Source organism: Narcine bancroftii, chromosome 4 (assembly GCF_036971445.1).
Source record: "Narcine bancroftii isolate sNarBan1 chromosome 4, sNarBan1.hap1, whole genome shotgun sequence".
Classification (NCBI taxonomy): domain Eukaryota; kingdom Metazoa; phylum Chordata; class Chondrichthyes; order Torpediniformes; family Narcinidae; genus Narcine; species Narcine bancroftii.
Window position 1 is genome coordinate 202469767 of NC_091472.1, and position 27815 is coordinate 202497581.

General features: G+C 42.2%; 1 protein-coding gene across 2 annotated transcripts in view; it reads left to right on the forward strand.

Annotated features, from left to right (window-relative positions):
- The first annotated feature begins 598 nt into the window (after positions 1 to 598).
- Positions 599 to 27815, forward strand: part of ppm1f (protein phosphatase, Mg2+/Mn2+ dependent, 1F) — a 99304-nt gene continuing 72087 nt past the window's right edge. For both annotated transcript variants that reach the window (XM_069933665.1, XM_069933664.1), the window contains exon 1: positions 599 to 1071. In XM_069933665.1, the coding sequence (XP_069789766.1) occupies positions 884 to 1071 (188 nt within the window). In that variant the 5' untranslated portion in view covers positions 599 to 883. The remainder of the gene's footprint in view (positions 1072 to 27815) is intronic.

Below are 27815 nucleotides of genomic sequence, written 5' to 3' on the forward strand. Positions count from 1 at the left end.
CACATTTAACATGTGATTTAATGAGACATTTTATTTAATGTTTTCATTAAATTAAATCGGTGGTTCTCAAACTTTTTCTTTCCACTCACAAAACACTTTAAGTATTTCTTATTCCATAGGTGCTCTATCATGAGTAAGGGATTGCTTAAGGTGGCATGTGGGTGGAAAGAAAAAGGTTGAAAACTACGGTTTTAATCAAACCTCACTGACTCATTATGTGGATGGTTTCATAACTCCAAAGGAAATGGGCCAATGACAATTTTTCTCAAGCAAAATTTTTCAGTAACAAGTGGGTCTGGAGCAGTGGTTCTCAACCTTTTTCTCCCTCTCACATACTGTATTAAGCAATCCATTACCAGGTAATCATCGGGCACCAGTGGTGTAGGGATTATTTAAGGTGGAATATGTGGAAAGAAAAAGTTTGAAAACCACTGGTTTAGAGGAATATGAGGCAGAGGAAGACAAATGGGACTAACTTGTGTACGCACTTGGGTCAGCATTGACCAGTTGGGCCGAATGGCCTGTTCAGCGCAGGATCACCCCCTGACCCGGCTCCTCACTCGCCAGGGGGCGCCATTTTCTTGCGCATGCGTACCGACGTTCGGCGGGGAAAGGCTGTAATCGCCAGTGTTTGAAACTCAGTCCATGTTTTCTCCAGCCGGGACGACGTGTCGCGGCACACGGAGCAAATTATTGAAATATCAGGAGACGATAAGCGGGGCCCGCGAGAGAGAGAGAGCCCGAGAGAATCTCTCTCACATATACAGACGGGGCGCGCATGCGCGTAGAGAGGCGCCCAGCGCTGGAGTCGCGCATGTCCGGTGTCGCGCGCCGCCTGTCTGGCCGTTAGTCCGGTACTGGCAGCGGCCGGAGGAGGCAGCGGATGATGAGCGCTGCGCCGGAGAAGACAGAGCTCGAGGCGCGCCACGTCCTGGACTCCTTGCTGCGGGAGTTCCCGACGCCGCTCGGCCCCGAGGACTCGTGCCCAGCGCGGCTGCAGAGCACGGGGTTGAGCTGGGAGGAGGTGGAAGGAGAGGGCGTCGAGATGGGGCTGAAGCTGCTGCGGGACAGGTGAGGAGGCGGGGGTCGTTCTCTGCTCGCCCCGTCCCTCTGATGGAGCAGTAGCAGTCCGAGCCGCATTCATGGGCAGCCCCATCAGCGTGCAGGGCAGAGGGGCCGCGTCAGTAACAAGTGTCCTCTCTCCAGAGTCCAAACTTAGTTAAATTATAACCAACTTTCGTGTGGAGAAGCAGTGAGGGTGATCACTGTTCCTTCCCACTCACATCCCACTGTAAGCAATCCCTATGCCAGAAGTGCTTTGTGATTAGTTAAGGGGTTGTTTAAGGTGGGATGTGGGTGGGAAGGGAAGGTTGAGAATCACTGCTCTAGACCCAATTGTTATTGAAATATTTGGCTTGAGAAAAATTGTCCTTGGCCCATTTCCTGTTGAGTTATGAAACCGTGCACATAACGAGTCAATGAGGGACGATTAAAACCGTGGTTTTCAAACTTTTTTCTTTCCACTCCCATCCCACTTTAAGTATTCCCTATGCCATCGATGCTCTGTGATCAGTAAGGGATTGTTTAAGGTGGGATGGGAGTGGAAAAGTTTGAAACCTACTATTTTAATCATCCCTCATTGATTTGTTATGTGCATGGTTTCATAACTCTAAAGGAAATGGGCCAAGGACAATTTTTCACAAGCAAAATTATTTCAGTAACGATTGAGTCTAGAGCAGTGGTTCTCAACCTGTTCCCCCCACTCACGTACCAGTTTAAGTAGTCCCTTAATAATCACAGAGCCCCTGTGGCATAGGGATTACTTAAGGTGTAAAGTGAGTGAAAAGAAAAAGTTTGAAAATCACTGATTTAAATCAATGCAGAGGACATGTAACTAGAATGCTACTTGGGCAAGAGATTAATGGTAGTGAAAAAAAAGTTCAACAGAAATCTTTAAAATTTAATTCTAAAGTGTGTTGAGTTGCAAGTTTAATTCATAAAAATGTGTCTTTTACATTGGATTCAGTATTGGAAAAGAAGGGTAGGGTATTGATGGTTAACTGTAAGATTTTTTTCTGAATTATGGACGTTGTTAAATGTTTATGCTCCTAATGTAGATGATGAAAAGTTTATTACTGAAGCTTTTTTGGGATTGAATCAGGCAAATGTATTGGTGGGAGGAGATTTTAATTGTTGTTTAAAACCTTTATTGGATAAATCCCCAAAGTCTGTAAGAAAATTAAAGATGGCGGATTGTTTGGCGAAAGTTATGAAGGACTCAAATTTGGTGGAGATTTGGAGAAGGATGAATCTGACTGAGAAAGATTTTAAAAAGTATTTAAAATCATGTACTGTTTTGGTTGTAACCTGAAGAGGCCAAAAATATTGGAACTGCTTAGCAGGACTGGTGACAACCTGTGGATTTGTCAGATTTCTGATAACTGCAGCTATTCCTTTCCAACCAAAATTCAGTCGCTAGCATGGGATAAATGACAGGAGACCTGAGGGAGCCTATTTTACATTGGGTTGTGATCTGAATTACACTGCAAGGAGAGCATAAATGTTTGAAAGGGAAATTAATAACTTGTGAAGAAATTGGCAAGTGTAATGAGACTTTGAGAAAACAACAAAGTTTGTGACTTGTTAATGACGTTCTGATTCTGAAGTATATGCCAGTTTGATTTTTTTTTAATTTTAAAAATGTACCATAATTCATTCTTGCAGCCGACAGGTACTTCAGTTGCACCAAGTACAGTAGTGTAGCATAAAATTGTTGTCAAGTCAGAAAAAGTTATAGTAAATATAACATGATAGATATTCACAGTTATGGATAGTGCACGGAAGAAAAAATACAAGTGATGTCTCTATTGTGCAAATGGTCCTTTGGTAGTCCTGAACTAGTTTATTGTTAGGATAGTACTGGGAGGTTCAAGAGCCTGATGGCTGTGAGGGGAGGTGGGGAGAGGTGAGGGGAAATCTGTCTCGAAACTTGGGATGCTTAACTTCAGGCTTCTGCATCTTCTGCTTGAATGGAACAGCAAGAGGAGGGTGTGCTGAGGGAGATGGGGCCTTAAAAAAGTTGGCTACCTTCTTGAGGCAGTATCTCCCATAAATATCTCAATGGATTGCTTCTCTGTGGTTGGTCGAGAGGTTATCATGAGAAAAATAGCGAGTATTGGAGGAGATGAAAGAATGGTGCAGGGAGTTGTAGGAGTGCACCTTACTTTTGAAATGCAAGAGAGATTGTGGCAGTGGTTTCTCTTTGAGGGATGCAAGTTATAGAATTTGGAGGTTGGTGTGGTGGAAGGTGAGGAGAAGTGAACCCTATCCGTGTTCTGTGAGAGATTAAGAGCAGAAATGCGTGAAATGGCATGCAACTGGGTACTCTCAACTGTGGTGGAGGGCAAGCTCTGGTGAAGGAGAAAGGAAGCATTTGGAAGCACCAGTGTTTAAAGTCATGCCATTAGAATGACAGCTGGAGAAACTTAGAAAGGAATGGAGTCCTTTAGGGGGAAAAAGCACAGGAGGAGGCATAATCAAGCAGTGGAATCTTTAGACTTCTAATGCATATTGGTTGCTAACCTATCGATGGAATTGGAGGTCAAGAAAGGGCAGTGACAGAGAGGTGGCATTCAGCCTCTGCAAGGTAAAGGAACTCCACGAGTAGATCTGAAAAGAGCTGGTACAGACAGTGAGTAATGTCGTGCATTGTATAATTCAGAAGTTGATTTTTTTTTAAACAATTTCTAGCTGTACTTAAGGTGTTTGACTTTTAGTCCTTGTAGTTCATTGCTTAGTGGGAATGATCGTTAAAGATTAGAATAGCTTTCAGTTAACAGCTTTTATATTTATATAACTATATAATTAGCTGCATCTTCCAATCTGGTTGTCTTTGCTTCAGCAGTTTCCAACTGTTTCTTACATTGTTGTTTTCTACAACACCAAGCTGATGTTTTGCATGATTAATGCCAACTACACTTTTAAAATAGGGTTACCAGACTCGAGCTTTGAAAGCTCAAAATGATGAGTGCTAACAACTACGTGGGACACTGTCCTTGTTATTAAAAAAAATTTGAATCTTGAGGAAACTTTTGTAACTCTTTCCAAATATAAATCCAGTTCTAAAAGGGTCTTAATTTTGAACAATCTCATGTAGAATGTAGAAAAGTACCTACTTCTTTATTGCATCTAAAACATTTATTTGAAAAACTAGAATATAATCCATTTAATTTCTGTGGAGTAAGATATAGTTGATGTGAAAAATTATATTGTACCATTCTGTACCGGACATTAATTGTTGTAGTCATATTATCTATCCTGACAGAGTTCTAACAAGTTTCCTCTTGAATATTTATTTTTGTCTTTCTCCCATTTTTTTTCTTGACTTATGAACTCCTGATTTATATATAAATGGAATGATAGGTTCTTTACTGGAAATAAAGATAGTCCTTTGTTAAAACGTCTTTTTAAATTGTGGAGTAAAATACATTTAGAAATGGGAATAATAAATTTTCAGTTACCAGGAAAGATAATGAATCAGAATCAATGTTCCTTTTTCAATAAATAATAAACTTTTTTATATTTGGTTTAACAAAGGAATTAAGACAATAAAAGTTTTAACTTTAATGATATTTGAGCAATTGAAAAGTAAGTATGGAATGATAAACAGTACAATATTTTCTTATTATCAATTAAAGGCATATATAAGAGAAAAAATTAGGTCCAGATGTGATCATACCTGAACAAAATTATTTGGAACTATTAATCACAAATAAAAATATTAAAAAGTTTATTTCATTTATGTATACAATTTTGCAAAATGAAAACTGCCATTCTTGATGGGGCTCTGTGAGACACCATCCCCCCCTCCCCCAACTACAGGGGGCCACAGCACGTTTAACTAAAAGCCTTGTTTTCTTTACGCCTCCTGTAACGGATGTTTTTATGTAGTTGGTAGGAGAGAAATACGGAGCAAACCAATTACGGTATACTTGATGGCCTTATAGGGAAGGGGACCAGTGAAATTTGAGCAGAGTCCAAGAGGGGACAAAGCTGAAAAAGGTTGAGAATGGCTGCAATAAAGTGTTCAAATAAAAAGATATTTGGTTTTCACTCATCCTTTTAAATTAAGGAGGAATATAAAACCCTTAAGTTTTTACTTTGGGCTCGTACCTAGTGGTTCGGGTGAGGAATCTAAAGGTGTCCAGTAGAGGAGGAACGAGCAGAGAGTGACGGGGGTAAGTACTTAAAAACTAGGTTACTTACTGGGGCTCGGGACTAGTGGTTCGTGCGCAGAGTTGAAGGCGTCCAGTAGAGGAGGAGCGAGTGATGGGGTAAATTGGTAGAAGGCCAATAAAAGGAGGATAAGGTAAAGGAGCGGCCAGAGAGTGAGTGGGGCACCAAGGCTTTGGCTCGAGAGGCATAGGCACAGGTAAAAGAGGTGAGTTTTTCATTCTTTTCATTTAATTTAGGAACAAAAGTTTGCTTTAGGCATGGCAGGTGAGCTCAGACCTGTGTCATGCTCCTCCTGTTCTATGTGGGAACTCAGGGCTACTGTCAGTGTCCCAGGGGACTACGTGTGCAGAAAGTGTGTCCGGCTACAGCTCCTGATTGACCACATGACAGCACTGGAGTTGTGTGTGGACTCACTTTGGAGCATCTAGGATGCTGAGATGGTGGTGGACAGCACCTTTAGTGAATTGGTCACACCGCTGTTTCAGAGGGTAGAGAAAGATGGGGACTGGATCACCCTCCAAAACAGATATGCCGCTTTGGATATTGTTGGGGGAAGATGACCCACCAGGAGAAGGAAGCAGTAGCAAGGATCATGGCACTGTGAGTGGCTCTGCTGTGCAAGAGGGCAGGATAAAGAATGGTAGGGCAATAGTTATAGGGGATTCCATTGTAAGAGGAATAGACAAGAGTTTCTGTGGCCACACAGATTGTATTGGCTCCCAGGTGCGAGGGTTAACGATGTCTCGGAGTGGCTGCAGGACATTCTGGAAAGGGGAGTGTGAACAGCCAGCTGTTGTGGTCCATATTGGTACCAACGGTATCGGAAGAAAATGGGGTGAGGTCCTACAGGATGAATTTAGGGAGCTAGGAAATGAGGAGTAGGACCTCAAGGATAATAATCTCTGGAATATTATTGGTGCCATGAGCTAGTTTGAGTAGAAATAACAAGATAGTTAGAATGAATATATGGCTTGAACAGTGGTGTAGGAAGGAAGGTTTCAGATTCTTGGGACATTGGAATAGGTTCTGGGGTAAATGGGACCAGTACAAACACATTTGGGCAGGGCTGGGACTAATGTTCTAGGGAGTTTGTTTGCTAGCACTGTTGGGGAAGGTTTAAAGTAATGCATCAGGGGGATGGGAGCAAGTGCCATATCAGGGTGGAAGAAAAAAGTAGCAAGGTGAAAAGCAAAAGTGGCAGGCAGGTAAACCCAGGACAAAAATTAAAATGGCCACTTTTCAACATGATGGTGAAAGGAATTACAGTGTGGCAAAAACAAGCCTGAAGGCTTTGTCTCAATGCAAGGAGCATTCGTAATAAGGTGAATGTGCAGATAGCTATTAATGATATAGTTGGGAGACATGGCTTCAGGGAGACTGAGGCTGGGAGCTCAACATCCAGGGATATTCAATTTTTCAGAAGGGGTGGACAGAAAGGAAAAGGTGGGGTGGCATTGTTGGTTAGAGAGGAGGTAAATGCAATAGAAAGGAAGGGCATTAGCTTGGATGATGTGGAATCAATATGGGTCGAGCTGCGAAACACTAAGGGGCAGAAGACACTAGTGGGAGTTGTGTCCAGGCCATCTAACAGTAGCAGTGAGGTTAGGAATGGCATTAAACAGGAAATTGGAAATGCATGCAACAAAGGTACAGCAGTTTAATCTACATGTAGATTGGGTGAACCAAGTTGGTAAGGGTAATGAAGAAGAGGATTTCTTAGAATGTATGTGGGGTTTATTTTCTAAACCAGCATGTCAAGGAACCAACGAGGGAACAGGCCATTTTAGACTGGGTATTGAGTAATGAGGAAGGATTTGTTAGCAATCTTGTGCGAGGCCCGTTGGGCAAGAGTGACCACAATATGGTGGAATTCTTTAAAATGGAGAGTGACAGAGTTAATTCAGATACAAAGGTTCTAAACTTAAAGAAGGGTAACTTTGAAGGTATGAGACATGAATTGGCTAAGATATATTGGCAAATGATACTTAAAGGACTAATGGTGGAAAGGCAATGGCAATCATTTAAAGATAGCTTGGATGAAATACAACAGTTGTCCATCCCAGTTTGGAAAAAGAATAAATCAAGGAATTTAGTGCATACGTGGCTAACAAGGAAGTTCAGGGAGAGTATCAAATCCAAAGAAGCAGCATATAAACTAACCAGAAAAAAAAGTATTCCTGAGGACTGGGAGAAATTCAGAGTTCAACAGAGGATAAAGGGATTAGGTGAGTGGATATAGGAAAGGTAAAAGTGATTTGTGAGAGAAAGCTGGCAGGGAACATTAAAAAAATAACTAAAAGCTTTTATAGATGTGTAAAGAAAAAGATTAAGACAAATGTGGATCCATTACAGTCAGAAACAGGTGAATTGATCATGGGGAACAAGGATATTGCAAACCAATTGAATAACTACTTTAGTTCTGTCTTCACTAAGGAAAACAAATAATCTTCAGGAAATAGTAGGGAACAGAGGATCTAATGTGAGGGAAGGACTGAAGGAAATAAATGCAAGTCGAGAGGTTGTGTTGGATAAATTGAAGGGATTAAAGGCAGATAAATCCCCAGGCCCAGATAGTCTGTATCCCAGAGTCTTTAAGGAAGTAGCCCAAGGAATAGTGAATGCATTAGTGATAATTTTTCAAAACTCTTTTAGATTCTGGATTAGTTCCTGAGCATTGGAGGGTGGCTAATGTAATCCCACTTTTTAAGAAGGGAGGGAGAGAGAAAACGGGAAATTATAGACCAGTTAGCCTGACATTGGTAGTGGGGAAAATGCTAGAGTCATTTATTAAAGATGTGATTGCAGCACATTTGGAAAATAGTGATATCATCGGACAGGGTCAGCATGGTTTTATGAAGGGAAAATCATGCATGACAAATCTTACAGAATTTTTTGAGGATGTAACTGGTAGAGTGGATAAGGGAGAACCAGTGGATGTGGTATATCTGGACTTTCAGAAGGCTTTTGATAAGGTCCTGCACAGGAGATTAGTGTACAAACTTAAAGCACATGGTATAGGAGGTGTGGTATTGAAGTGGATAGAGAATTGGTTGACAGGAAGCAGAGTAGGAATAAATGGGTTCTTTTCCGAATGGCAGGTAGTGACTAGTGGGGACCGCAAGGGTCAGTGCTAGGACCCCAGTTATTTACAGTATATATCAATGACTTGCATGAGGGAATAGAAAGCAGCATCTCCAAGTTTGCAGATGACATGAAGCTGGATGGCAGGGTTGGCTGTGTAGAGGATGCAGGGTAACTTGCAGACAAGTTAGGTGAGTGGGCTAATGCATGGCAGAGGCATTATAATGTGGATAAATGTAAGGTTATCCACTTTGGAGGCAAGAATAGGAGGGAAGATTATTACCTAAATGGTGTCTGATGAGGAAAAGGAGAGATGCAACGAGACCTGGGTGTTGCTGTGCACCAGTCATTGAAAGTGGGCAGGCAATGAGGAAAGTGAATGGTATGTCGGCATTCATAGCAAGAGGATTCGAGTACAGGTTCTACTGCTGTTGTACAGGGCCCTGGTGAGACCACACCTGGAGTATTGTGTACAGTTTTGGACTCCTTATCTGAGGGAAGACATCCTCGCCATAGAGGGAGTGCAGAGAAAGTTCACTAGATTGATACCAGGGATGACAGACCTTTGAAGAAAGGCTGGATAAACTAGGCTTATACTCACTGGAATTTAGAAGATTGAGGGGGGATCTTATGGAAACTTATAAAGAGATTGGACAGGCTAGATGCAGGAAGGTTGTTCCCATTGTTGGAAAAGACCAGAAACGGGTCAGAGTTTAAGGATAAGGAGGAAGTCTTTTAGGACTGAGATGAGGAAAAACATTTCCTCTCAGAGATTGGTGAATCTGTGGAATTCTTTGCCATAGGAAGTAGTTGAAGCCAGTTCCTTATCTACATTTAAAAGGGAGTTAGATTTGGTCCTTGTGGCTAAGGAGATCGAGGGCATGGGGAGAAGGCAAGTACTGGGTACTGAGTGGATGATCAGCCATGTCATAATGAATGGCAGAGTAGGCTTGAAGGGCCAAATGGCCTACTCCTACACCTATTTTCTATCCTGAATTCAGGAAAGATAAAGGATATGTGCTGAGAACTTGGAGCTAAAAAAGAACCAGAAATATTTGAGACCAAGTTTCTATTTTATAAAGTGAAGTATCAGTAGAATGTCTGGTATACCTAGAATTCTGGATGCAGACTGAAGGTTGGGTTGAATTTTGACCATCTGTTTGTCCCTTTATCCAAATCTTGTTTATGGTGGGCCTCATGACAGTTTGGCAGCCTATTAGGAACATGCTTAACTAGATTTTCAAGAAGTATAAAGCTATTATTGGGAAAGCACAATGAAATTACATTAAACCTTCCTGATCATGCTTAAATCTTTCCCAAATTGCTGGAACTCTATTCCAATACCGAGTCCAATAGAAATGACAGTTACTTGCAAATTTTAAATTTAGACATACAGCATAGTAACAATCTCTTCCAGCCCACAAGCATGTACTGCTCAATTACACCCAATTAATTCACAACACCCCCCTCACCCCCGTATGTTTTGAAGTATTAAGTAAATTAATATTGTTTAGTAAATTTACTGTCAGACTTTTGTATATTGTACTCAAGATTCACTCTGCAGATTATGTATTGTGTTCATACTGTTTCCTCAGTTTTGACTTAAATGGATAAGCAGCAGGTAGTGCTCAGTCATAAAAGAATTTCCATCCCCCTTACAAGTTTTGTTAGGGTTGGAGCCCTGCTATTTCCTTTGTATATTGTTTATTCTTATGTTCTAAAAGATAAAGGAATTTACTTCCTTTGGGTCAGGTGGCTTTTTTGTCTCAAAAGTAGCAACTATTCTATTATTTCCTTTTTCTGAACTGTGCTTGCTTGTAATCCACGTACTGAGTGCCACTGTAATCAAGAGTTTGAATAGCCTATGAATAAAGTTTAGCTGGAGAGGAAGGGATTTGTGTAACTTGCAATTTTATATCTCTGATTATGATGTTGGCAAAGTGATGTGTCACATACAGAAGTGAACCAAAGTGTTAATTTCCAAATATTTATTGTGTAGTGCAATTTCCAGGAATGTTTACTTTCGAAGTGCTGCCCATTCAATGTTTGACCTTGTGCTCAGAAGCAAATCAGCAGTGGTTAGCTCAACTGATATGAGTGAAAATGCAAAGCAAGGTTAGCAAAACCCCACTAATTTATTGAATTAATGAAAAACATAAACTCAAAAATTCTGTTGATCTAAAATACACAGGATTACCTAACATAAATATAAACAATCTTAGCTGTGCAGCTCTTAAACTGAGTGCTCAGATGTGTTCTTCACGTTGATTTAAAAATTGTGAATTGAGAGGAGTCACGCGATGGAGTAGTGGCCGGACGGTGAACTCCAGCCCTCTCCAGAAAAGTCGGGAAAAACAAGAGAAAACACAAAGGCACAGAAATAAAAGTTACAGAAAAGTGAGTATAAAGGTGGAAAGAAGATGGCGACAAAAAAAGAAAAGTCGAAAGCAACGGTAAGAAGAGAGGAAGAGAAGACAAAGGAGGAAAAAGGTGAAGGCCTTACCTGTCCGAAGAGGCCCGCTGCGGAGAGAGAAACCCGCTCCCTCAGGTCGGTAAATAATGGACTACAAAAATGGCTCGCAGAGCCGAGTAAAAGTGTGCAACCGCGCATGCGCGAAGTTTCGCGCATGCGCGATGCGAATGAAAAAAAACACACCGACGGGAGGGGGGACCAGCTGGGGAGTCGATCTCCACAGCCGGCAACGACAGCCGCAGAACACCTGCAGCAAGAAGAGACCACAGAAGACAACAGAAACAAGAAAGAAGAGGAGGAAAGGGCAACAAAGAAACAACAGATGGCCAACCCAGAGGAAGAAGAAGAGGAAGAGTATGGTGAAATAGAAGAAGAAAAGAAAGGCAAGGTAAAGGATATACTTGCTCTTATTAGAGGATACATGGAATCATTTAAAGAATGGCAAACACAGGAATTTAAGGATTTAAGAAAAAGAATAAACAACACAGAAGAGAAAATAAATAAAATGGAGATGACCTTAACAGAAATGGGAAAGAAAATGGACAAGATGGAAGAGCGGGCAGTAGCAGCAGAAATGGAGGTAGAAGACTTAAAAAAGAAATTGGAGAAATCTAATAAAAAAACTAAAGAGACACAAGAACTACTAGCTCAAAAAATAGATACAATGGAAAACCATAACAGAAGAAATAACATAAAGATAGTGGGCCTTAAGGAAGATGAAGAAGGCAAGAATATGAGGGAGTTTATAAAAGAGTGGATCCCTAAGACCCTAGGATGTCCAGAACTACAGCAAGAATTGGAAATAGAAAGGGCACATAGAGTATTGGCCTCTAAACCACAACCACAACAAAAACCAAGATCTATTGTAGTAAAATTCCTAAGATATACTACAAGAGAAAAGGTACTGGAGAAGACAATGGAAAAAGTAAGAGAGGGCAACAAACCACTGGAGTATAAAGGGCAAAAAATCTTCATTTATCCAGATATAAGTTTTGAACTCCTAAAGAAGAGAAAAGAGTTCAATACAGCAAAGGCGATTTTATGGAAGAAAGGGTATAAATTTATACTAAAGCATCCAGCGGTATTGAAAATATTTATTCCAGGACAACAAAACAGACTATTCTCGGATCCAGAAGAAGCACGAAAATTTGCAGAACAATTACAAAAATAGACTGAGGGAGGAAGACGGGTAATGAGAGTTAAAATGATCACAATTGATATGTATGTGGGTAAAGACAAAAATAGACTGAGGGAGGAAGACGGGTAATGAGAGTAAAAATGATCACGATTGATATGTATGCGGGTAAAGAGGTATAAGAGAGAATAGAGACAAGGAGCATACGTGAATGTATCTGTACTTAGAGGAAAATATAGATAGTATAGACAAGAATTAATAAGGGAAGGTAATGGAATAGAGAGAATAAGGAGGGAATTAAAAGAGTGACCTTTGTGACATATGAAAAGTGAAATCTTTTCTGGGGGAGGCGGGGTGGGGGGAAATAGCGGTCACTGCAAAATCAGTTGACGCTTGCGAGTGGATTCGCAAATCCAAATGGAGAGGGGAGATGTGGTTGTCCGACAAGGGATAAAGGACAACTCAGGAGGTGAATGGGAGATTGGGGATAAATAAGATAGAAATAGGAGAATAAGGAAAATGTTGGATGTTGTAGGAATGTTGTCTTATAAAGAGTTGAAAATAAGAAAACAGAAATGGAAAAGGAGGAAAGGTAATGATGGAAAAACGGAAAGAGAAGATAAACAAAATATAAAAGGGCTACGCTGAACTATATGTCTTTAAATATTAATGGAATACATAACCAAATTAAAAGGAATAAACTACCAAATTTAAATGAATAAATGTATTCCATTAGAAAAAATAACATATTGGTTAAGAAATAATATTGAAATATTCGAACAAGTATAGGAGCCTTACATTAAATACAATAGCGAAAACCTACCGGGGACAAACATTACCTAAGTTGATGGAAGGAGAAGGAAAGAAAAGAATGGACTCAGTAGAATTTCTGGTGTAATTTTGTTGAATGACAACATTGTCTGACTGGATTAATGCAACCTAGATTGTATACCTAAAATGGATGAGAGGGGGGGTGGGGGGGTGGTTTGGGAGGAAAGGGGGGGGGGGGAGAAAAAGTCACTGTATATGTGTGAAAAAGAAATTGTGTATATCATGGCTAATGTGATTTATGGTGTGAAAAATAAAAAAATTTAAAAAAAAAAAAAAAAAAAATTGTGAATTGACATGGACCTGTGGGCATCTGCTGTCTGAGTGTGCCATGAATGCACCTGCTAGGGTGAAACTAGTCAAGCCTAATCAAAAATCTCAACTCTGAATTCGTTATAAACACGCAGTGCAACCAAGGAATCATTACGAGTATGAAGCTCTATAAATGACATAAAGTAATGTCATGAGCCCAGAGGACCCTAAAACCCAGCAGCAATAGAAATGGTTACTTAAACAAAAGTTACTTTTAATTATCTTTAAACATGGAAACTGGATCAAACTTTAACTTGTTGCTATTAACTTAACCCCCTTCTAATTCTAAGTAAGTGTACGTAATGTGTATACAAGTTTTTTAAAAAGTTCTTTGATTCACAGTCCAATCTCACTTCTCAGTCCTCCAAGTATCAGGCAATTCTTATACAGTGCATAGAATTTAACATTTATGAAGTTCACGAAAGGTACAAGAAGGTTCTTGTCGGTTTTCAGAGAGAGGTTTGTTGCTCATTGGACACCCACAACTGATTCCTTCTGATCAGCCACTTCAGTATCTTGCCGAAGAAACTTTCCCCATCAGGGTTTTCCAGAGGATAACTGCTTTCTTTCAGGTGACCACAGAATTCCTTTTCTGTTTCCCTTATTTCAAATTAAACATTATACAGCCAGCCATCTCCCCTTGTATGGACCACAAGGGCTTTGACCAGGCTGAACTAAGAACTCACAACCAGTCTTCAAAATGGGGTTTTTCCACAAGCTTGCCATCTTTGCATGTTTCAGTTCCAGCTGCTGAACTGTAGAACTGAATTCTCTCTCTCACTCAGAGAAAAAACCACATGACCCTCTGAGAACAGCCAACTGTACTCTGACAGACTGCTGCTCCGGACCTAATCTTCTGAGTTTGTTCATCTATTGCTTTCCAAAAGAATAATCCATTACTCCACAGCATGTTGAATTAACACCTACTTGTGAAGTTCATATACACATTCTTCAAAGTTTGTGCAAAGGCACCTGGAGTTTGAACTGTCTGGCTTGAGCAGAGCTCTGGCATTTTAAATGAGATCTGTTTTGAAGGGTTTGTATCTATCTGACCTAAACTAAAAAACCTGCCACAATTTATCTCCTTTAAAACCTATCTTTATACAATATAAAATATAACATAATCTGTCACAGTACTACACAAAATTATGAAATTGCAAAATATACAACATATTGTGCACTGATTTCTTCACTAATGACATGAAACTAATAATGTAGCCTCAACTTCCTTGTACCTCCCCCTAATTCTGATTTTTGAAGACAACTAATTCCAATGATCATTCTCGGTTCAAATTTTCAAGTTTACATTTATTGTCACATGAGCTGTACAATGAGAAGATTTGTTTTGCTTGCTATCTGGTATGTGTAATGCAGAAGAATAAAACAATACAGAGTCAAGTTAATCTGTGATCAGTTCGAATGAGGAAGGCAACATTATTTTACTCAGGTCAGGATCATTCTGTGGTTTGATAATGGAGGGAAAGGAGCTGTTTTGGAATCTAGTGGGTATGATTTCAAACTCTTGAATCATCTTCCCAGTGGGTGGAGGGAAAAGTGTTGTCTTTGGTGGTATGTTGGCTGCTTTTCTGAGGCATTGGTCGAGGTAGATAGAGACAATGGAGAGAAGGGAGGTTTGTGTGATGCTCAGGGCTTTATTTGTAATTTTCTGCAGCTCACCTTGGGCAGAGCAGCTCCCGTACCACCCAGCAATGCGTCCTGACCAGATACTCTGGTCAATCCGTAGAAGTTGTTGAGGAATGTTGGGGACATGCCAAATTAACTCAAACTCCTGAAGAAGTCAATGTACCGCCTTGGTGTTGTATTGCTATGGTTTGTCTCGGACTGGTCTTTGGAGATATTTACATAGATGCTCGATTCTGGCCACAGTCCCTTGCAGGTGCCCCAAAAGCTTTACTATCAAACCTTTTTGTATTATGAAAACCACGTCCATGTTCATTGATAGGAAACTTCTCCCTTCTGACTGCCATCGATGTCATCTAAATAATTTAATATGTTGCTTGGTTTAATTTGTCCTCGTAATCTATTTTAACACATTGTTTTGATGTGGAAGAATTCTTTGCTTATCACCACCTTAAAAGTCCTTGCTCGAGTGAAAACTTGCCTGTTAACTTGAGAATTGACTTGCGGGTAATCTGAGCAGGTAAGTAAACTATCTTTGGGAGCCCACGAAGTGCAGGAGGTTCTTTGTGCCTATGCAGTAGAAACTGAAATGTGATACTGTAGAAGGATGCTTGTCCAAGTTTCAGTACAATGAAAAATTAAACAAGTTAGGACTTTATTCCCTGAAATGTTGATGTGATAGAGGTTTACAAAATTATGAGGGGGTATACATAGAGTAAATGCAAGAAAGCTTTTTCCACTGAGGTACAAACTGGAGGATATAGGTTAAGGGAAAGAGTGGTGGGAGTGTGGAATGAGCTGCCAGCTAAAGTGGTCAATGTGGGTTCATTTTTAACGTGCAAGAAGAATTTGGACAGGTACATAGATGGGAGGAGTATGGATGGCTATGGACTAGGTGCAAGTCAGTGGGGATAGGCAGTAAAATAGTTTGGCACAGACTAGAAGGGCCAAATGTTCTGTGGATGCTGCATGACCTGCTGAGTCTCTCCAGCACTTTAATGTACTGTACTCAACCTCAGCATCTGTAAATTTCTTGTTTACCAATTTGCTATCCTTGGGAAGTCTTGTTTATTTACATTCATTCCCTCTTTGCAGATTCTTCAGCTTGCAGTCTAGTTATAGTTTCTTTTCAAGGTCCTGATGCATTTGTGGGATCCAAGTTTGGTTGATGAGCACGAGTATACATAGCTTTAGACCTTGCTGAGCGAGAGAGGTTTCCTTTGTAGTTTGTCAAGCATGTACCCCTGTGGATTTTGCTGTGATTTTATTGTGTAGAGGGCATATGTTTTATTCTATATGTTGAAAAAACAAAATATTAATATATTGAAAGGCTATTGAATGTAGATGCATTTGAGTTTTTTCATACTGGTGAATGTGTACTTGGCAGTTTAGACCAAATGGTTGAACTGGGACTGAGGAATTAGAATTAGCCTTCTGTTTTGTTAATTTTAACAAAATTCTGTTATAATTCTAGAGTTAGGATGTCTTAACAGTTTTTTTTGAAATTATGGGAAAATGAGTTCTATACTTTGTTTTTGATCTGTGATGATTGAAGCAAGATGTGATGTCACTTCATAAACAATCATATGACATAACCTTATAACCAAAGTCACTACTATGTGTGTGATTGCATTGTAGCCAGTCAAATTTTTACCTCTTCAAAATTTGATTCCTCTATTGTCATACAGAACATTTAATATTACACAAAATTGCCTGCAAAAACATCGTCAGCCCAAGCTTCAGATCCAAACCTCTGATGCAATCAGGAAGCCTTCAGCGCTTGAGGCCCTTCGGGAGCCCTGTTTGTCATCTTGAACTCTGGCTCTGATACCTGGATCCTATGCGCTAGTCTCCAACAGTCCACACCCTGTGTGGATCCCCTGTCAGCAAGTAGCCTGCAGCCTGTGTGGGTCCTTTGGGCACTGAGGCACTTTAGAATTTTATTAAAAGATCAATGGATTCTTTTATATGTCAACATTTTTAAATTCTGGAACCATTAAAACTGATAATACAGTACATTCCCGATCATCCAAAATGCTTGAGACCAGATGTTTTTCAGATAATCGAGAAATGACTTTAAGCACCCCAGTAGCATCAGCAGAATACTTGTATTGGCTATCATTGACCCTCGTTGCTAATTCCCTGACACCTCCTCACCACTGTTGCCAATCCTGCGCGGGAGCCCAAGGTCCCCTTCCTGTCACCGATCCCTGACACCTCCCCACCGCCATCACTAATCCTGCCTGGGAGCCCGAAGTTTCCACTCCTGCCACCATCACCGATCTCTGAGACTTCCAGTCACCACTCCTGCCCGGGAGCCCGAGGTCCCGCTCTTGCCTGGGAGGAATTTCTCCTTGATACCAGGACAAAGAACCAAATACAGTGGAGGGTAAAGAAGAAATGGAAAGAGAGATGGAGGGAATTACCTAAAATGAGGACAATCTCCCCATGCATTTGGCTGCCTGACCCGCCAACTACTTCTAGTCGCTTACTGATGGCTTGTGATTCCAGCCTGCTCCTTTAAGCCGGCATCCAGCATCTCTCTTTGCAGCTGGTTCTGTTGTTACTGAACTGCCGCTAACTGTTTTACAGCTCCACGGGAGCATGTTCGGTGAATATTTTTTCAACTGTGACGTCATGTTGCCACTGAAAACATTTCAGATAACAGATTTTTGATTGTGATTTTTCCGATAATTGGTATTGTGTTCTGCGATTAAAAATGTTGTATTGGTAGATAAGCCTAAGTTTCAGTTTTGTGTGTTGGAATATTTAGGTAGTTTCAGAAATATATAGTCAGAAAACAGTCCCTGTGATCAACCAAGCTTACACAGTAAAAGTCCTAAAACTGCTCAGGGATTTGGCAGGTCCAAAATCGCTGGCAGTACTTTTAAAATTCAAATTTAAGGAGAATAAACAGGTAAATTTTGATAGTTTATTAATTAAATATTTTTTTCATATAAAATACAAAGTGTCAAGATACAAATAAACATTTTTTTCTTACATTTCCACAACTTCAGCATGGTCGCTTGCTGCTGTGCATCTGTGGCACTTAACTATGCACGTATGCAAAAGCCTAGAGTTTTTGAGAAGTCTATATTCTCTGGATTTCTGGCATTTGGATTTTGGACTTTTACTGTAACAACTTTCAAGTATTCATCCTTGTAAACTAATCTTATATTAATACCACTTTTTAAAAATCCACCCCATATTCCAACAAACTCCCTGAATCTACCACTTGTAGGAGCAAATTACACAGTTGAATTAACCTGCCATCCTGCATGTCTTTGGAATGTGAGAGGAAGTTCATGTCGTTACAATGGAAATAATGCAAACTCTGCACATCATCATAGGGTTGAACTGTAGCTGCTGTCCTTGTGCATCCCAGATAAATTGCCCTATCTAGATCATGCTTTTTATTTCCTCATATTACACTTTTTTATAGTCACTAGATGCTGGAAAATCCTCCAGATGTTGGTGGTAGCCAAATCAGTTTCTAGGTTCCCCTATTAAGGGAAGAACATGATGGATTTGAAGTAATGGAGTTACAGGAAGGTGGTAGTAGGTAGAGGAGGGGATGTATTTTTATAGAGGAAGGAGAAGGCAGAGATTTGACTTTGGCAGTAAAACAAAATGCTGAACATATTCAGCAGGTGAAGCAGCAATGTGGTGAGTTGTTTCAGGTCAGTGATTCATACTGAAGTATGACCATGTGAAAATTGAATGTTCATGAATTTTTGTTGCACAGCATAAATTAAATTTTATCAATTTATTGAACTCTGTGCACACCACACACTATTCAATAAAAATCTTTTTGACTTCTTAACTTGACCATGTGGTATAGTTTTTCAGACAACTGTGACAGATTATGTTATATATTGTATATAGATATGTTTTAAAGGAGATAAATTGTGGCAGTTTTTTTTAGTTTAGGTCAGACACAGAATCAAACCCTTCAAAACAGATCTCATTTAAAATGCCGGAGCTCTGCTCAAGCCAAACAGTTCAGGCTCCAAGTGCCTTTGCACAAACTTTGAAGAATACCTATAAGGACTTTATAAGTAGGTGTTAATTGGACATGCTGTGGAGCAATGGATTATTATTTTGGAAAGTAACAGATGAACGAACTCAGATTAGATCCAGACCTGCAGTCTGTCTGAGTGCAGTTGGCTGTTCTAAGAGGATTGTGGTTTTTTTCTATGTGAGAGAGAGAATTCAGTTCTACAGTTCAGCAGCAGCAGCTGGGACTGGAACAGGACAAGCTGGCAAGCTTGTGGGAAAACCCCATTTTGTTTAGTTCAGCCTGGTCAAAGCCTCTATACAAGAGGAGATGGCTGGCTGTATAATGTTTCACTTGAAATAAGGGAAACAGAAAAGGAACTATGTGGTGGCCTGAAAGAAAGCGGTTATCATCTGGAAAACCCTGATGGGGAAAGTTTCTTCGGCAAGACACTGAAGTGGCTGATTAGAAGGAATCAGTTGTGGGTGTCCAATGAGCAACAAACCTCTCTCTGAAAACCGACAAGAACCTTCCTGAGCAGTAACCATTTACCCTTCAAGCACCAAAGCCTGGTGAAATTCATAAATGTTAAATTCTGTTCACAGTATAAGAATTGCCTGCAAACAGTGAACTTGGAGGAATGAGAAGTGAGATTGGACTGTGAATTAAATAACTATTCTGAACTTGTATGCACATTACATACAAGTGTGCTTAGAATTAGAAGGGGTTAAGTTAATAGTAATAAGTTAAGGTTTGATCCTGTTTTCATGTTTAAAGAAAATTAAAAGTAACTTGTTTAAGTAACCAGTTGTCTTGGTGAATTTCTATTGCTGCTGGGTTTTGGGATCCTCTGGGCTTGTAACATTTGGGGATATTGCTGCTGGGTTTTGGGGTCCTCTTGGCTCATAACACATCAAATATTTTGTATAGACCATATGACCAGATTCATATTTTGGCATTGTTCACTGATAAGTTGATCACTCATCTGTACACTATTCTTTCCTCACCCAATATCTACAAAAATTTCAAGCTGAATCACTGAATAAGAATGAAGAGTGGGAGTCCTACTGTTTGTTGTATTGGCTAGTGTTCTAATATGCTCCTGAACTTGTTTTGGATGATGAAAAAGCCTCAGAGTTTCAGTAAGTGAGTTGCTTGTTGCCGGATACCCAGCCTTTTGAACTGGATTTTCAGTAACTTACTTTCATTCCCATTCCAGTTGAGTGTGATCAGTGGTGACATCAAAGTTTTGGTACTGAAAGAGTTGCAAATGCCATTCAATGTCAAGGGTGGGTTCTTCGATTTGCAGGATGGTGATTTTTTAAAAATCTAAGTAACTATATGGTTTCAGTGTGATTAGCATTTTACTGTCCATTCTTGCCCATTTATAAAGTTGTTTTCAAATATGTTGCTTTCTGGAATTTGGATAGGTAATTGGATGGGAGAAGAATGGAGGGCTGTAGCCCAGGTGCAGGACATTGGGGCTGGGCAGAATAATAGTTTGGCACAGTTGAGATGGGCTGAATGGCCTGTTTCTGTGCTGTTGTGTTTTATGGTTCTATGGCAAAAGAATGTTGGTGTAAGTGATAGCCGTATTTATTTTTTAAAAAGTCAAAAGAACTGAGCTCTGCCTTTATTCTGGAAATGAATTTCTGCAGAGGTACTCAAAAATGTTGAATGGTTATGATTAAGTAGAGAGAAACTATTTATTTTCATTAACTGGAAGATGCAACTTTAATCATTACCGATGAAAGGATTTTAAGGCTTGGAATGATGTCAGAATCAGTAGAACAGAGAATGCCTTCAAATATTGGAAGAATTTATGAGTACGTGAATGAAGATGTGGTGGATAACTCTTTCAGAAGCTGATTTTAGTGCCATGGAAGAACTGACCTTTTCCTATCTTTAATCTTATTTTGCAGAGGAAATGTTTTAATGGAGATCCTAATTTTATCTTGCTTTGTTGGTGCTATTGTGAAAGGGAAACCTTAACTAATTTATCTTTCACTTGCCTGATGTCAAGCATCTCAAGGTTCAAAAACTGTTTTTCCGACAGCTATCAGGCTTGAACTACGATAACCACAAGCTACTCAGATCACCAAAATATCTTTCTGTCACTTTTATTCTTGAACTTGATTCATCCTTTTGAATTGATTTCTTTTTGTGGGATATTGTTGTAATTTAATTTGTCATTTGTAGTTGATGTATCCTATGTACCTATTTGGCTGCAGCAAGTAAGAATTTTGGTTCGAGTTATGGGGAGAAAGTCGGGGAATGGGGTTGAGTGGAAAGATGGATCAGCTCATAATTAGAATAGCAGAGCAAACTTGATGGGCCAACTTGTGCTCCTATATCTGTCATCTTTGTATTGAAAAACTATCAATCACCATGATCTTGGTACAAGTTTTCAGCCACCATGTTGAGCACAGTTTTTGGTTTAATGAATGGAGTAATATGGTCTTGATTAAGATGCATGCTTCAATGACAGTTTACATTTTTGTTTTCTCACTTCCAAGCACCTGTGTCAGTCACTTCCCCTTTAACATGTGCTGTATATTGCTTTTGCATACATCAAGAGAGAACGTCCACACACAGCTGAGTGAATATCACCCTGTGCCTCGTTGAGAAATGCTGATTACTAATCCTCAATTCAGTTTGAGGCATACAATGTGGTATGGGTTTATGTTGCGATAGAACCAACCAAGCAAGGCTTGTAATTTCCATTTACAACTGATGGTGATAAGAGACTGATAGCGTATACTGTGTTTAATGTTGGCTGCTTGTTTTAATTTATTACATATTTTTGAAAGGATCATCTGAATTGTGAGATCCAGATTACTATTTGCTGGCATTCATTTAGAGTTGGCTTTGACAGGTTTTAGGAGAGCTACATGTATTCTTTTACATGTCCAATGTGTTTATGAAACTGTGGCCATTTTCATTGTTACATCAGACTTTTGATAGTTGCTTTGTGATATGTATTGGTGTCAAATTGTTCTATTGAACACCACTTGAGTCCTTGCATTTAGAACCATAGAGCATTACAGTGCAGCCATCTGCTACAAAGAAACACGCACTCTCAGTGAGGGAGGTTAAGCTCTGACTCTATTGAGGCTGGAAATGCTCCTTTTATACAATTGGAGTTCTCGCTGTTTGGATGATTGGCTGACATCAGCCATATGAATAACAAAAATGGATTCCCGCCTGCCGGAACATTCTTGCATATGAATAGCCTTCTTCCCTAGCCTGGTGTTGGTCTGTTAGCTGGGCAGCCTGGCCAGCACCATTTTAGGGCTGCTGCGCTTATACTGCCCCAGCTTCCAATCGTACTGGTTCTCTATGCTAGGGATTGCGTTAGTGAGTTATGCCGCTGTTTATTACTGCACGTTGTGCCGGCCCGATCTCCACGGTTGCAGGCCACCACAACACCACAGAAACAGGCCCCTTTGGCCCTTCTAGTCTGTGCCAAACTATTTCTGCCTAGTCCCAATGACCTGCACCCAGTCCATAGTCCTCTATACCTTTTCCATCCAAGTACCTGTCCAAATTCTTTTTAAATGGCAAAATTGAGCCCCCATTCACAATTTCAGCTGGCAGTCATTCCACACTCCCACCGCTCTGTATGAAGAAGTTCCCCCCTAAATTTTTCCCCTTTCACCCTTAACCCACGTTCTCTGGTTTGTATCACACCTACCCACTGTGGGCAAAGCCTACCTACATTTACTCTGTCTGTACCCCTCATAATTTTAAATACATCTATCAAATCTCCCCTCATTCTTTTACATTCCAGTGAATAAAGTCCTAAACTGTTAATGAGCAAAGATGCAAGAAATGAACATCTAATGTTTCATTCGTTTGATTCAATGCCCAATGCAAATGGTGCTAATGTATTTGTATAATTGCATTTGTGTGATTCTATTAGTTCTCACAAGGGAAAGGGGTATGCTAATTAAAGCCGCATCTTCTCACTTATCTGAGAATGAAAAAAGTAGGTTATGTGTCAGGTTGAAAACAAGTGAGAAGTAGATTATAGAAAGTTCAGATAGGACAGTGCAAAGAAGATATGAAAAAATGACTCAGCTCAGGTCATTTTTGGATTCTCTTTATTTATGGAAATACAGTCAAAAGGCCATTTCATGTTGGGCCTCTGCCTTAAGACTGGCTATGGACAGATGAAAAAATGGGAACTTACCTTTCAGACAGCAGCCCTAAAAGGCTGCTCCAGCACCCCATTCATATCCAGAGGTGCCTCCTAGCGCCCTCTGGATCTGACGGAGGTGGGGCAGAGCAATGGCTGTCTTCCTTACCCATAATCCCCCATGCAGCTGAAACTGCTGTATGGTTCCCAGAACCGTTCCAGCTGCGTGGGGGATTATGGGTAGGGAAGGCAACCATTGATCTGCCACGTTTTGAGCCACAGAGTGGCCCCGAAGGCTGAAGCGGCCCAGTGTGGCTGATTTAGCCCGCACCGACTGCCCCCTAATGGTCCCTGCTGTCCCGACTGCTCTGATGGTCCTGACGGCCCCAGTTGATAGCCCCCCACTGCCCCTGACTTGGAGGGAGAGGAGTGAATGGGGAGACAGATTGAGGGCTGATGGGCAGCATCATCCTGCCCCTAACAGCCACTTAGCGCGACTGTACATTCAGATTGACAGGCAGAGGGCTGTGCTGTGGAGATTATCCCTCTTGGAGAGTGGTTAGAATGTGTAGCTCAGAGACTGCCTCCGCACATTCAGAAAGGTAGGTGATTGTGTTTTGGTGGAGTTTCTCCACCTTTGCTTCTTGGCTTCTAAAATGGCCTAAAACACACATGTCAAACTCTGGCCCGCGGGCCAAATTTGGCCCGCGATATAATTATATTTGGCCCGCAAGATCATTTCAAAAATGTATTAGAGGTGGCCCGCTGGCCGCCGCGCCAGTATAGCGCATGCACAGTAATACAACATCCCAGAATGCATTGGCGTCAGCCTCCTCCTCTGTTTACGTTGCAGGGTCTCACTGTGGACTCTGGTTTTGGGGCATTGTCGGTGTCAGGGGAAGCCAAGGCCGCTTCCCAGTGCCCAGAACCGGAGGCCTCGGGCCTGACCTCGCCAGGACCGTTGCCCACTCCCCCTCCCTGCCGCAGGCCGACCCGCGACTCACGGTGACGGGGCCGCTGATCCCCCGAGATGCCGCCCTGCAGCGAGAGCCGATGCCCCCTCACTGTCGTGCCCCCCCGCCCGCCCCCCCACCGCAGCGCGGCCTGGCCGGTGTCAGGGGAAGCCAAGGCCGCTTCCCAGCGCCTGGAACCGGAGGCCTCGGGCCTGACCTCGCCAGGACCGTTGCCCACTCCCCCTCCCTGCCACAGGCCGACCCGCGACTCACGGTGACGGGGCCGCTGATCCCCCGAGATGCTGCCCTGCAGCGAGAGCCGATGCCCCCGCACTGTCGTGCCCCCCCGCCCCCCCACCGCAGCGCGGCCTGGCCGGTGTCAGGGGAAGCCAAGGCCGCTTCCCAGTGCCCAGAACCGGAGGCCTCGGGCCTGACCTCGCCAGGACCGTTGCCCACTCCCCCTCCCTGCCGCAGGCCGACCCGCGACTCACGGTGACGGGGCCGCTGATCCCCCGAGATGCCGCCCTGCAGCGAGAGCCGATGCCCCCTCACTGTCGTGCCCCCCCGCCCGCCCCCCCACCGCAGCGCGGCCTGGCCGGTGTCAGGGGAAGCCAAGGCCGCTTCCCAGCGCCTGGAACCGGAGGCCTCGGGCCTGACCTCGCCAGGACCGTTGCCCACTCCCCCTCCCTGCCACAGGCCGACCCGCGACTCACGGTGACGGGGCCGCTGATCCCCCGAGATGCCGCCCTGCAGCGAGAGCCGATGCCCCTGCACTGTCGTGTCCCCCCGCCTGCCCCCCACCGGAACGCGGCCTAGCCGGTGTCAGGGGAAGCCAAGGCCGCTTCCCAGCGCCCGGAACCGGAGGCCTCGGGCCTGACCTCGCCAGGACCGTTGCCCACTCCCCCTCCCTGCTGCAGGCCGACCCGCAACTCACGGTGACGGGGCCGCTGATCCCCCGAGATGCCGCCCTGCAGCGAGAGCCGATGCCCCCACACTGTCGTGTCCCCCCGCCCGCCCCCCCACCGCAGCGTGGCCTGGCCGGTGTCTGGGGAAGCCAAGGCCGCTTCCCAGCGCCCGAAACCGGAGGCCTCGGGCCTGACCTCGCCAGGACCGTTGCCCACTCCCCCTCCCTGCCGCAGGCTGACCCGCGACTCACGGTGACGGGGCCGCTGATCCCCCGAGATGCCGCCCTGCAGCGAGAGCCGATGCCCCCACACTGTCGTGTCCCCCCGCCCGCCCCCCCACCGCAGCGTGGCCTGGCCGGTGTCTGGGGAAGCCAAGGCCGCTTCCCAGCGCCCGAAACCGGAGGCCTCGGGCCTGACCTCGCCAGGACCGTTGCCCACTCCCCCTCCCTGCCGCAGGCTGACCCGCGACTCACGGTGACGGGGCCGCTGATCCGCCGATATGCCGCCCTGCAGCGAGAGCCGATGCCCCCGCACTGTCGTTGTCCAACCCAATCGCCCGCAAACCCCGCCCTCCTGCACACAGGCTTGAGTAAGTATTATGAACTTTAATCTCAGGATAAAACGATCTTCCAATAGTTTCATGTCACAGTGATAAATATATTCCTGGTTAAAAATGGTCCTGCACCTGGATACAAGCTCATTAGGCATAAAACTAAAAGTGTGTAAATCAAAGGATATCTGTACCAATGGAAAAAGGGCATGGCAAATAACCCTGCTAGAGTTCATGCCCACAATCAGTCACCCATTTGATTGTTTCAGGAATCATGTTATTCTCCCACATTCTCAATAGCCCTCAGATTTTACTATTCGACAGCACACTAGCAACATTTGACAAATCCTCTATAGAGAAATGTTATTTATTGAATATTTTATTTCTCATTTGTTAATGCTTCTGGAAAGAATTTATCCAAAACTATTATTAAACATTTATTTTAATAAGAAAAAGTTTAACATTACATATGTTGAAAGAAGAGAAAACATGCAGATGTTGTTGAAAATTTTCAATAAATATTTAGTTCGGCCCTCGACTTATTCCAAGTTTTTAATTTTGGCCCTCCGTGAATTTGAGTTTGACACCCCTGGCCTAAAAAGGGTGCCATTTATCAGAAACCCAAAAAAGAGGACAACTTGGGTAGCTAGAGGACATTGCTAAACAATCACAACATAAAGCAACCATTATCAAGGGGAAAAATGGTGCTTTCATTGAGAACTGGGTGGGCTAAAAATTAAGAGAAATTATTGGTCAGCTGTACTCAGTGGATGAATCACCCTAGTTCAGATGGTTGCTGAGGGAAGTAAAATCATTCAGGTGCCTTGATGAAGCACTCAAGCCTGAAACACTGGTTATGTATCTTTATTTTTACTAAATAAGGTATACTTTGACCTGCTGAGTTTCTTCAGCATTGTTTTTTGACTTCAACCATGTTGTCTGCAGACTTTGGTGTTTTACCATCATCCAGATATTAAGGGGTAAATATGTAAATACTGAAGAATTCGAAATACTACACCCTTGTACATACAGGGTTGTTAGAATAACCAAACCATTTAGTTTAACCTCATTGTTATTGCTGCTTCAGACCATAATCAAGGACATAATTAACAGTTTCTTGGAAACTTGGATCATTGGTTTTTGTTTCTGGGCAAACTGTTTTTATGAACTTACCAGTAATTGAATCTATTGGTAAAGTAACCATGGGTTGGTTTTTATGCATGTACTTTCAAAGTTGTTTGATAAAGTAGCACACAACAGACAAAACAGGACACTACATATAAGAACATCAGAATTAGGAGCAAGAGAGGGCCTGTTGGGCCTGCTCAGCCATTCATTAAGATCATGGCTAATCTGGCCATGGACTTGGTTCCATTTATCTGCCTTTTCTCCATAATGCTTAATCGTCTGACTACGCAAAAATCTATCTGTTTTAAATGCAGAAAATTGAAGGAGACAGGCTCTACTGCAACCCCTCCCCTCACTGCTCCCCCTCCCCTCACTGCTCCCCCTCTGTGATTTCTACTGCTCTCCATTTTTGCGTTCACTTCCTGATCTGTACTTGCTACAGTCACCTGTCTTATTTTTAATCATTTGACCTATATCGTCTCAAACTCAAGCTGACCATTCTTTTCCTTGCTCTATTGCTGCTTGACTCACCTGAGAACCTCAGTAGATTATGTTTACATAATAGACATATTAAGTTTTGGACATGCTAGTTGAGCTGAAGTCTCACAGGTCCTACTCCCTGGATCCCATCCTGACTTTCAGTGCTGTCTGTGTAGTTTTGCACATTCTCCCTGTGACTCTGTACATTTCTTCCAGGTGCTTTAATTTCTTCCCAGATCCCAAAGGGTTTCATTATTTTGATGGTCCACAATAAACTACCCTAATGTGCAGATGAGTGGAATTCACAGGCAAATGGGGCAAATAGTGATTTGTGTAGTACAATTGTAAATGTTCAATATGAATTCACTAACCAAAAGCATCTGTTTCTGTCTGAGTAAAAGGATTACTAGATGAAGAAATAGTTACTTTCACACTGGAATTGTGGACAGCGCTGTTCCTTGCATGTCAGAACCAGGAGCCATGTTTTGATTAATGTACAGATTGATGTGGACCTGGAAGTGCTAGGCATAATTTCACATTCTGCAAGGAACACAAATTTGGAATTGTAGGAAATGGTGATGAGCAATAGAGGCTAAGATGATATTGCCAAGCTGGTGGAATGGATAGACAAATAGCAGGCTAAATTTAATGCAGAAAAATCTAAAATGTTATATTTTGACAAGGAGAGGGAAAAGAGTCAGAATAAACGAGAGGACTCAATTCAAAAGGGCAGAGCTACAGCGTAAGAGATAGAAGTCTGGGGGTGGGGGAGTCTGGAATTCTTTGCTTGAGAAAGTGATGGAGGTAGATGATCTGGGGAGTGGTGATTCCAAGCAGATTTGATCATGGTAAAGCCATTAAATATTAAGAATTTGTTTCTTCTCACCATGTCGAACAACCAAGAGTAAAAATCACATCTGCTTGATTTATGTTTAGCCATCGTTAGAATGTTGTGCGTT